Raw genomic sequence first — 12374 nt, 5'->3', positions numbered from 1 at the left:
AGAGAGAACTGGCTTTCTAGTCAGGATGACCTGGTTTCAAGTCTTTCCTCTCATATATCTCGGCTACGTGAACACGGGCAAATCCCTTAACTTCTCAGTGTCCCAAGGAACTAAGACTGTGGATTGCAGGACAGTAATAGAGCTCACCCCCAAGGAGCTCACATGTTATAGGAGTATACCATATGTATACAAATAATACTCAAATATATCTGTGATCTCAGTGTTCTGGGAATTAACTCCAATGATAAAGATCACAATTCACCCATGCCTGCCCAACCTGATGTATCCTCATTCCTTTCCTTCCCCAAATTTTCCAAACGTTATCTACCCAACATTTTGGAACACTTCCTCAATTTCTCCCAATATTACTGACTGGTCATCTGACAGCCTTTGTTCTCACCATCTGACCAGTCCATATGTTTGTGTGCAGATTGATCACATAAATAAATGTGTATAGAGGTTAAGTATACTTGAAATAAACCCAATAGGGGGCAGCTGGGAAGCTCAGTAGATTGAGAGCCAGGCCTAGAAGTGGGAGGTCCTGGGTTCAAAGCTGGCCTCAGAATTTTCCCAGCTGTGTGACCCTGGGCAAGTCAATTGACCCTCATTGCCTACCCTTACCACTCTTCTGCCTTGGAGCCAATGCACAGTATTGACTCCAAGATGGAAGGTAAGGGTTTAAACAAAAAAAAGAAAGAAACCCAAGATAATAATTAATCTTGAAATGGTAGGGAGTCACTAGAGTTTATTAAAGAGTGGAGTGATATGATCAAGTCCATCTTTTGGGAATATCCTTTAGTAGTTTGGTGAAGGATGGCTTAGAGATGGGAGAGACAGATGTGAGGCAGGGACTAATTAGGAGGCTGCTGCAAGGGTCCAGATGAGAGATGAGAAGTCTGAACTAGGAAAGCATTTATGTGAATAGAGAGAAGGCTATGGATATGAGAAAAGTTTAGCTAACAGATGAAATATATAGAGGGAGTAGTCAAATATGCCTCCAAGGTGGTTGGAAGAGACAATAATACAACCTAGCAGATGAAACAAGCTAATAATATAACACATTAACAGAAGTTTAGTGTTGAAAACAAAAGAATTTCTAATTCTGCCTCATGCTACTCTAGATCTGGCATACTCAAGGAACTAGAAGTGACTACCTGGAGAAAAGAATATTTAGAAAATATTGTAATCTTTAGTATTTGAAAGACTTAAAAAGTAGAAAAGAGATTATAATTTTGCTTTGATGCCAAAGAACAAAACAAGATGCAATGAGTAGAAGTTTGCAAATAAATGTTTTTTTTTTGTTTTTTTTTTTTTTTAAGATAAGGGAGGAAGTCATTATAAGCACAGATTTCACTAAAAGTAGAACAGGCTGTTTTGGGAATACTGAGTTTTCTATTATTTACAAGCAAAAGCCTCATAAACAAGTGCTGTTAAAAGCATTGCTAGGGGCAGCTAGGTGGCTCAGCAAAAAAAGGGGCTAGAAGGGTCCAGGATGAAAATCTGTCCTCAGATACTTTCTAGCTGTGTGACCCTAGACAAGTCATTCATTGCTTAGTCCTTACAGCACTTCTGCCTTGAAACCTGTACTCAATATTGATTCTAAGAGAGAAAGTAAAGTTTTGTTGTTTTTTTTTAAAGACATTGATGCTCAGGGATGAGTAACATAGGATGACCTATGAGGGTCCTTCAAGACTAAGAGTTTATGATTTCTAAATCTAAAAACAGAGTAAGACAGTAATAATAAAATTGTAAATGGGCAAAGTTAAAGTAGAAAAATCCTCTAAATTTGCCTTAAAGAAATTCTACACAATATTAATAGTGGTATGCCCTAATATTCATATTGATAATCAGGTCACAAGTTGTGCATCTATTGGTGCTTTTTTAATGTTTCAATTTTGAGACTAATATTAAATGGGATATAAGAAGGAATGTATGCTTTAACCAAACCAGAGCTATATTTCTTTCTCTTTATTTTGTTACCAAATTATTTTTTTGTCCTTTCTCCATTCATCAATTCTTTTCAGTGTTGAACAAAAACAAAGCAATTGCTGGTTTATGTCTATTGATGTGACCTTGATGATACTTTACAGATGAAGTTTAGTTCAATTTCATATTCTACTCATATTTTTAAGTTTATCATGATGAATCATAAAACAACATATTTCTTCTCATCTTTTTCAGCTCTTAAGGTAATTGAAAAAATTTTAATTCAAAATTCCTGATTTTTCTCATTTTTTCTTTGGATGAGAGCAGTGGTATCACACTCAAATAGAAATTGATCCTTCCTGGCTACTTATTGACTTAGAAGACCACAAATTAACATTATCTACAATGCAAAAGGGAATTTTTATTCCCTTTCTCTATTATAAGTTAATCAATCAAGAACGTAAAGTACCCCTACTTAACACTTAGTAAGTCACTAACAAAGAAAGTTCACACCCTAAAAGGCCTTAAGCAATTCCCCATTGCCCCACCCCCACCACCCAAACCCCAGCAGTGCTAGGCAAATTGAAAGGCTGTGATTGATTCCTGAGATGTGATGAGGAGAGCTGATGGGCAGAGAAAATTGTATATAAGCAGGAGCCTGAGAGAGATTTGCTTCTTCGTTCTTGGTGGCTCTAAGCCTTGGGAACATGAGCTCTGGTGGAATTCTTGACCTCATATGAGCTTAACATTCTTGCTGGTTTTCAAAGTCTTTTGGCTCCTTGGATTTCGGCTTCCTGATCCAGACTTTGGATTCTGGTGAAGATTCAGCTTCCTGCATTGGAGACTCAGGGTGAAGAAGGACACTTACACAGGTGAGACTCTTGCCTCTTTGGTGTGAGAGACTGTCCTTTGCAGCTCAGCCTCTTCAGCATTGGTTTTTTGGTTTGTTGGTAGGCCTGTCTGGAAACACTTTTCTGGACTGGTGAGATTTGCATTTGGATTTGGATTCTCATTCATGGTGTAGAAGCACTAGGATTAGGACTTAGGGTATTTTTAGCTAGTTGATATTTTCTACCTCCTTCTGATATTTCCCACTTTAATATCTCTACCTTGCTGTAAATAAAGCTACTAAACAGCCTGCTGAATCATAGTTTAACTTTAATTTGTATAAAAGGTGACCACAGCAACCTTTTTTAACTCATAAATTTAATGAAACCATTTTTAACCCTTACAATTTTTTTGTTTTTATTTTGTTAAATATTTTCCAATTATGTTTTAATCTGGTGAAGGTTACAGTGGCTGTGCATTTGATGCCTCTATGAGTAACAGCAAACTTTTTGCCAGAAATAGTATGATGAGAATTATAATCATTTTTGCTAGAATAGAAGACACATTTATACACAAATGACTTAATTTTTCTAATGGTTTTTATTCTCAGTTTCTATTACAATGTGTTAGTCCAAATACAACTGGCTTATGCTATTTATGACAAACTCCTTTTTTTTAAAGATCTAGGGTCTTGAAAATTTCATAATTCTAAGTAAACAGTACAGAAAAGTTTTATTTTATATTCATGGTCATTTTATTACTTTCGTGAAACTATTTTTCATCATTGTTTGTCCCCACAATTTTGTAGTACAACAATAAAGGGAGTAAACAATAATGCCTATATGAAAGGAATATGTTGATACTTCTGAATCTTGTTGCTCTATTGATCCCAACATATTATTTGGCCTTCTATTCTAGCTGGATACCTTATTTCAGTTCCATTTAGTGTACTTTTTTAATGTCCTTTTTCTAGTTCCTTTTCACCTTTACTTACTTTAACAAAAGCAATAAAAAGATACTAATTTATTAGATTTGGTTGTGAGAGTGGGAGTTGGACATAGATCCATTGGGGAGAGAACCCAGATCATCAGTTTCCTTGCCCAAATCATGTGTCAGTCATAACGAATAAGTCAGCTTCACTTGCTTTCATCTTAGCCTTATATTCAGATAGATACTCTAAAATAGCCTCATTGTGCAAAGCAGTTTGCTTTCCATTTGAAGTTACTTTGTCATATACAGTAGCTCCTTTTGTTATGTCATGTTAATTTTAATAAAAATAAAAACAAATAAGAAAACATCATGAAGATGTCACAATTATTTGTTAAGTTAATCTAAGGATAATAGAGGTTGGTTATATGTGTGGCAGTGTCTCCTATAGGCAGTTAACATTTAAAAAATAATAGTCTAAATTAAAAAAATGGTCTAAATTTACTTTTTATTTGGGTTACAATCACCAAAGCTTTGACTGTGACTGTCAATGATCACTTGTCCACTGTTAAATATGTGCATATATATATATATATATACAAATTATATATAAACATATATACAAACAATACAAAGTAGATGTGAATGTGTATATTTGTATATGTATATATACATGTGTATATATATATGTATGCATATTAATGATACATATAGTTTCTATGTGTATACATAAAGTTTTAATGGACCTGTGATTTCATTGGCAGAGGAAGCTCCCAGTGAAGTATTTCCTCAACGAAGATTGACACATGCTCTCCAATTTCTGGTCCTAAAGAATTGCCAGGGTCACTGAGCTGTTGAGTTACTCCCTCAGGTCACAAAGCCAATAAGGCTTAGAGGCAGGACGTGAGTCCTGGTTTAGTCTCTTCTGTCCAGCTCTTTATCTTCTTTGCAATTGTACCTCTCATTGGTTTCTATAATTGGGCCAAAAAGTTTGTGTAATCTACCCATTTCTCTACTTATGGAATAAGGGGAAAAAAGTTTAAAATCTTTTCTTTCTCAATGTGACATCCAAGAAATCCATGAAGTTGTAATCTCAAAGTTGTTCACATTAAAATGGTACAATGTAAGAATATGGACAATGAAAAAAACAAAGAATATTTTTATTTTGTATGAAAACTTCTTAATTAGATATTTATATGGCTTTAAAACAATGAGAAGGAATTTTTGAGCATAAATGAAAGGGGATAGTTTGTACAAAAATGATAAAAATTATTATAAGTTTTTTTATAAAATTATCTTGATTTATCTTAATGGACTAAGCAGGGATGCAATGCCCTATAAAGTTTAGGAAAACACTGCATGGTATCTATTTCAAAAAAAATGTTGTTGAAACTTGCTGAAACAAAAGTTGGAACCACATTCCCCTGGCTTAATTTCATCAGGCTTATATGATATTTTATATGCTAGAGTTGCAAAAATTATAACAAAGCTCTAAAAGTTTCAATTGGTAATAATCTAAAAGAACAATAGCATGGGAATTGGGGATGTTATTCCATGAAAGTCCATTATTCTATATTTCTGTATCTGTTTCTTTTTCTATGAAGGAAGCTTTGTGGTCCTTGTATATATCTATGTGAATCTTTATCACAGGTTTTGGAAGACTGTCTTTTTTTTTTTTTACTCTTAATTTAAAGAGCTATTACTTTAAAAATATGTAATTTTAAAAAACCGCCTGTGACCCTCAATTATTTTCCTCTAGATAAATGGCTCTAGACAGAAAAAAATTATTGTGGCTTAACGGCATTAAAACGTAATGATTTGAATATTTTGGGGTGGTACAAATTACTATTGATAGGGCTCGCAAAATCTCTGATAAGTGGGGAAAAAGAAAGATGATAATAACATAAATAAGATAAACATGCATTTCTTGTAAACTGCAAACTACTGGTACTGTACTGAACCTGAATAGAGAATATAGTCAGTGAAAGCATTTTCGAGCTGGGGAATAGCTCTGAAATCATCTAGCCCACCACTCATTTTGCAAAAGATATTGAACCTCAGATTAGGTAAGCAACTCAGTCAGGGTCACATAGTTCATTAGTGGTAGAGCAAAGGACTAGGGAAGCAAAGCCTTGAAACTTCCAGTGAAATGATCTTTCTATTTTACTTTTCTGACACCTATTAAAAGCTCAACAGGTTGCCAATTGAAAGCTTGCCAATCATGTGAGGCAGTACATATTTGAGGCAATAAATACTGTGCCCAAGTCATTTATCTGTTTGCTCAACATGCACCATGGTATCAAATTGCTATTTACATATCAGAAAGCACATTTCAGTGAGGTTAAGAGCTGAAGGATTGACTAGAAATACTGCAGGAGAAGGTATGAACAATGTAACAAATCAGTTTATAGTTGGGCCACCCTTGGTTTAGGGTCATTCAAAGCAACGTCTGCTTTTTAATAATCAAGAAAACATTCAAAAATTGCTTCTTTGGTCTAAAAACTGCTTATTTTTGAATGTGAATAATGCAGACCTCCCCTTTCTTTTCTCATGTAAAAAGTGCAGCATTAGAGTTAAAAGTAGAAACATGGGATCTTCAGCACAAATCTTTTGGGGTGACTTTGTTGCTGCTTAGGCTAAACAGGTGATATATTAATAAAAGTTATCCACTTAGTTAGGGATGTCTTTGATTTTTTACAAGCCTGAAAACAACTACTTATGATGCAGCACAAAATGAAATTAAGCACCTCATAATAGAGAAATCCTTTTATGCACGGTTAGCAGTAGGTTTCCCTGTGTAAAACTGAAGATCTCAGCCTTAGTGGCTACTGGTGTTGGAGAGAATGAGAGGAAACCATTTTTCCTTTTGCTGCTTTTCTAAGTGAAAATATATTTTTTGGAGCAATTACCTACATTAATGTGTATATGTTTGTGGGTATGATGAATAACAAACCATAAAAAAAAAAGTGAAAAGGTTACAGAATTGTGACTGTTGTGAATACAATTGTTTGACCAAAAGCAGAAAACTTGGATTCTGCCTCCCTTAATCAAATAGTCCCTATTTTCTGAGAAGACCTTTTGTTTGCTGCAGGATCAACGAACAGTGCAAAGAGTAACCCTCTTGTCAAAATTGCTGCTCTTTTTTCCAGAATCACTGTTAGTCAATGAAGGGTCACTATACTGTTAGGAGCACTGACTTTAAGCTTATATCAATAAAAAAAAAAGTCAGTTTGGCATAAACCTCCTACAAAAGTCACATTCATTGACATAATAGGTCACTTCCCAGGTAATAAACAAGTGATGACAAAACAGAATTCTCTATTACTTTTTGCCTTCTCTGCCATCTTTGTCTTTGTCTTCCTTTTCTGCTTTATCCTTTTCATATTTTTCTTTGTCCCGCTTTGTCACACTATCATAAGAAGGTGGAGAGGTGGTAGAAGGGGTCACCTCATCTGTTTTCTCTGGAGTTGAGTTTTCATTAACTTTACCAAAGATCATATCTTCTTTCGTAGTGAGATCAACTCTTTCATCCCCTTTGTTATATATGCCCGATATATGCTTGACATTTTGTCTTAAGCGGTAACGTCTAAATGCTCGCTGAATTATAGTAGCAGACACTTCCTCTTGTTTTCGTTTAAGAGTAGTCGTAATGGGTTCAAAAGAAACTTTAGAAGGATTTGCAGCCACAAACCTCTCTTCCATCTGTAAACGAAGGGTGTCCATCTCTTCACTTTCACCCAACACTCGTTTTGTGAAAGCAAATAAGATATCTAGGCAGTGAATTCGGTCCCCATTTACCATGGGTAGATCCATGGCAACAAGCTGGACTTTATTAGGTTTTGCTATATGAAGAGGAGGATCTAATGAAGCTGCAAAATCAGAGAGTTTACTGTATTCGATGAACTGGGTGGCATCAGGATCAAACTTTTCCCAGACCTCATAGAACATCTCAAAGTCATCCTCACTCAAAGGCTCTGTACTTTCTTCAGTAGCAACACTGAAGTTCTCCAGGATAACAGCAATGTACATGTTTACAACCACCAAGAAAGAGATGATGATATAACTGACAAAGTAGAAAATACCAACAGAAGAATTGCCACAATCTCCTTTGACAGAGCTTCCAGGATGAACTTTTTCAGGGTCGCAGTCTGGGGGTCCACTGTTAAGAATGGGTGCGAGCAAACCATCCCAACCAGCTGATGTGGTAATCTGGAAGAGGCAGATCATGCTATTGCCAAAAGTTTCAAAGTTGAACATGTCATTAATTCCTTCTTCCTTTTTAACATAGGCAAAATTGGACATTCCAAAGATGGCATAGATAAACATGACCAAAAACAGCAAGAGCCCAATGTTAAATAGAGCAGGGAGGGACATCATCAAAGCAAAAAGCAGTGTACGAATCCCTTTTGCCCCTTTAATAAGACGAAGTATTCGGCCAATCCTGGCAAGCCGGATCACACGAAAAAGGGTAGGAGACACAAAATATTTTTCTATTAAGTCAGCTAAAAACATACCTGTTAAAGAATATAAAACAGAAAATATTAAAATGTAGTTGCACATACCATGATGTTCTCCTAAGGTTAAGCCATTTTTCTTTTTATCTTTTGTTCTAGGCTAAGAATACCAAGTTTTCCCTTGCCTCTAGAATTATAATTCTAACCTTCCCTCTCTGAGCCTCAATCAATACAAATTGCAACTGACTCTTGTATTTTCATGGACTTCCATTGCATGCCTTCACTGGTAATATTATAGCCAGAAGCTAACAAATGCAGGTTATTGGGGGGGGGGGGGGAATGATCCACATAAAGGAACCACAGATTCTGGAAACATAATGTTGTTTAATGAGCAATAACAGTAGCATGGATAAAACCTCCTAGAGCCGAAGAGACATTGAAGGTCTTTTAATATGACCTTTCTCTCAATGCAAGAATCTACTCTACTAGATACCTGAATGATATCCAGCCTCATCTTGTTCATCAACAAAAATATAATTATATTTATCTTGGTAACTTAAAAAAATTATTCATTCATTTTCTCATTGCGCAGTTTAATCAACTTTTGTTTTGAAGTCCTCTGGGAAATTCATAAAAGAAATACATTTATTGGTGCTTGTGAGTTATGGTTTTTGGATGGAAATTGATCCACATTTAGTATGAACCTTGTTCTTAGGGTAGCAATCATTTTTGAACAAGTTCCCATGTTCTACAAGAATAAAAAATGTAGGACTGGAAACAAATTAAAATGGTCCTTTCATTCTTCCTATTAGCTGGCAGAGAGTATTTTTTAAAAGAAAGATTCCTGAATGCCCGATACTGTAAGTAAATATTCTTACCTACAATGGATAGAATGACCACCACAAAATCAAAAATGTTCCATCCAATAGTGAAGTAATAATGGCGGAGGGAGATCAGCTTCAGCACACATTCTCCAGTGAATAAGATAATAAAAACCATATTTATCCAATATAAAACATAGGTCATGGTTTCACTTTGTTCATCTTTTTCTACCATCATAGTCACCATGTTAAGACATATAAGTACCATGATTGTAATATCAAAAGCTTGTTTTGTCACTATATCAAATATACATCCTTGGAATTTGTTCTGAAAAATGAAAAAGAATATATGAATTAAAATCTTACAAATAATATTTAAAAGCTATTTGCACACCAAAAAAACATATTTGGCCTATCTAAATTTCAGTGACTTGTTCGCTTATTTTATCCAATAAGACATATTCCTTGAAGACAAGGGAAATCAAAAGATTATAGTTAAGTTATATATGTAAGTAATAAAATAATATTTATAATGCTTTATAGATGCTCATTAGTCCCTATATGTTAATGCTTCCTAATGCATAAAGTTCCGTTTGTTCACCACCTCTGACATTTAATGATCAATAAACAAACACTTAAATGTAACCAATATCTCTTAAGAAAATTATTGTTTCTCAATAGATTACTGGTCAAAAGATACAAGCAAATGGTCCACAAAAAATTCCATACTACTAACAACCTTATTAAAGAATGATCCAGATCACTAAGAATAAAAGAAACATAAATCAAAACCATCAGAGGTTTCAACTAACACACTACAAATTTGCAAACATGACAGACCATGAAAGGTAATGGATCAATAATTCTGGGAAACAATTTGGAATCATGTGAATATTATGACTAAAATGTTCATATCCTTTGACTTAGGGAATCCATTACTAAGCTTAGACCACATCAAGACCAAGGACATGAAGAAAATCTATACCACCTACCCCAAAACATTTATATACATGCATTTTTATCATAACAAAGAATTGAAAATGAAGTAGATGCCCATGATTTAGAGAATGAAATAAAGAAATTGTAGAATATGAATATGATTAAATATTACTGTGCTATTAAAAATGATGAATATTAATAATACAGAGATGCACGCAAAGATATACATAAATGATGCAAAATCAAGTGGGCAGAGCTAAGAATACATTATATACAATAACTACAATATAAACATCACCTCCCCAAGATCTAAAAAGTGCAAAAATTTTGTACTTTCATATTATATATTTTATATAATATAAAATTTTAACATTATATATTTTAAATGTATTTTATATGGCAAAAATAAAAAAGAACTTGATGGCTTGAAGGAAAAAATATGAGAAGATACCTCTAACCTGTTCCCTTTTCCAGTTTTATAAAAGTGAGAAGTCGACAACTGTGGTACATTATACAAGATTTTTTTTTTCTGATGTACTGATTAGTTATGCTAATTTTCCCTTTTCCTTTTTTCCTTTCTCTTTCTTTCTTTCTTTCATTCTTTTTTTTTTTTTTTGGTAAATAAATACTCTCAGGATGGGAGAGGAGAGAGTAAGGAAACTGTTCATAGAAAATATATGCCATTTAAAAATGGTTATATGAAAATAAATGACACCAATAAATATTTATATTTCTATATATCAATGTAGACATTTTGAAAACATCAATAAAATTCCAAATGGGAGGTGGAGTCAAAATGGTGGCTTAGAAACAGTATAAGTTGAGCCCTCTGTGAAAACTCTTCCATACCAATCAAAAACAAAGCTCTTCAAGGGGGACACAAAACCAAATCTAACAACAGCACAGAGCTGTGGGACCCATTCCGCTGGATTCAACTTAAAAAGGTACCGAGAGAAGGCTGAATTCTCAGGTTTAAGGAAAAGAAAGAAGAAAGGTGCCAGGACCCCTCCCCCAGCTACTGTGCTGAGATTGGGGTGGTTGCTCAGATCTTGGAGGAGGGTTCTAGCCCTGAGGGTGTCCCTTGCTAACATAGGAAGGAGGCTCAGAGCTCTGAATGCAGCCAGCAGGGAATCAGTTGTAGGAGAGGTGCAGAAAGGTGGGCATAAAAGTGGGCAGCCTGATTCTGAGTTAAGATGGCGGCAGAGTAAGAAGCAGCCTTTAACCTCTCCTGACCGAAACACACAAAACTCCTCAAGGGGACATAAAAACAAGTCCAGACGAACGGAGGAACCCCACAACAGGGCACAGCGTGGAAGGTACGTGGAATTGAGGCATTTCCATGCTATAAAGGGGTGAAACAGCTCTCACTAAATCGCGGGCTGAGCAACCACCCCACCCCCACCCCTCCACACACAACACCTATAGCACCAAAGCCAGCTAAAAAGAAATAGAGCAAGTTTGGGGCACCCATCGAGTCATTGGCAGCACCGGGGCCTGTTCCTGAGAGCAGAAAGATCTAGGACCCCAAAAAGCTAACGAAACGCACACAAAATTTGAGCACGGGAGCAGGGCGCCGAGAGCGGACGCAGGCGCGGGCGGAGGTGAGGGTGGAGGCAGACACAGCCACAAGCTAAAACTCTGAAACCCTGAGTGGGGAACCAGTGCAGACGGGTATACGACTGTGGAAGCAGCGCCCTGAGACTTGTAAAGAAACCTCTGCCAGAGGATCAAGCAAGGGGGTCCACCAGGGGGATTGACCTTGGAAAAAACCAGAACTTAGACCTCAAGAGCCAAAAGACCCTGAGCGCGAGAATAAACCTGAGAAGCTGCTGGGCTAACAATGGCTACCCAGTCTCAGGAAGTTCAGAAGAGAAAGATTAACAACAAGAAAAAGAGGTCTTTAACACTCGCCAACTTTTACACAGAGAAAATCCAGACAAATGAGCAAACAGAGGAGGAGAACAAACAAGCATCCGGACCCTCCTTAAATAAGGAAAACTCCTCACAAGCTATGGAAGAGTTCAAAACTAAGATTTTGAGGAAAATAGAAGAGATATGGCAAGAAAATAACTGTTTAAAAGGTAGAACCTTGCAAATGGAAAGTGAGGCTCAGAAACCAAATGAACTGATAAGCAAATTGAACACCAGAAATGTCCAGATTCAAAAGTAATACCAGAAGATTATGGCCGAAAACCAGAAGATCATAGCCGAAAACCAGAAGATTATAGCCGAAAACCAGAAGATTACAGCCGAAAATCAAAAGATCATAGCCGAAAACTGAAAGATTATAGCTGAAAACCAATCCCTAAAGGCTAGAATTGAGCAATTAGAAGCTAATGATCTCTTAAGACAACAAGAACAAATAAAACAAAGTCAAAAGACTGAAAAAATAGAAGGAAACATGAAATATCTCAATGAGAGAGTGACAGACCAAGAAAACCGGTCTAGAAGAGACAATTTGAGAATAATTGGTCTTCCA

The 12374-nt window shown here is 35.8% G+C and overlaps 1 protein-coding gene across 2 annotated transcripts in view; it reads right to left on the bottom strand.

Annotated features, from left to right (window-relative positions):
- Window positions 1-7002: 7002 nt before the first annotated feature.
- The window catches only part of LOC123239271 (sodium channel protein type 9 subunit alpha), a 110732-nt gene continuing 105360 nt past the window's right edge, over window positions 7003-12374 (bottom strand). For both annotated transcript variants that reach the window (XM_044666524.1, XM_044666525.1), the window contains exons 25-26: window positions 9014-9284; window positions 7003-8195 (exon numbers count right to left, since the gene is read on the bottom strand). In XM_044666524.1, the coding sequence (XP_044522459.1) occupies window positions 7003-8195; window positions 9014-9284 (1464 nt within the window). The remainder of the gene's footprint in view (window positions 8196-9013; window positions 9285-12374) is intronic.

The sequence above is a fragment of the Gracilinanus agilis genome, chromosome 3, assembly GCF_016433145.1.
Source record: "Gracilinanus agilis isolate LMUSP501 chromosome 3, AgileGrace, whole genome shotgun sequence".
Taxonomy (NCBI): domain Eukaryota; kingdom Metazoa; phylum Chordata; class Mammalia; order Didelphimorphia; family Didelphidae; genus Gracilinanus; species Gracilinanus agilis.
The sequence above is the reverse complement of the archived record's forward strand: the minus strand, read 5'-3'. Positions and strand labels throughout refer to the sequence as shown.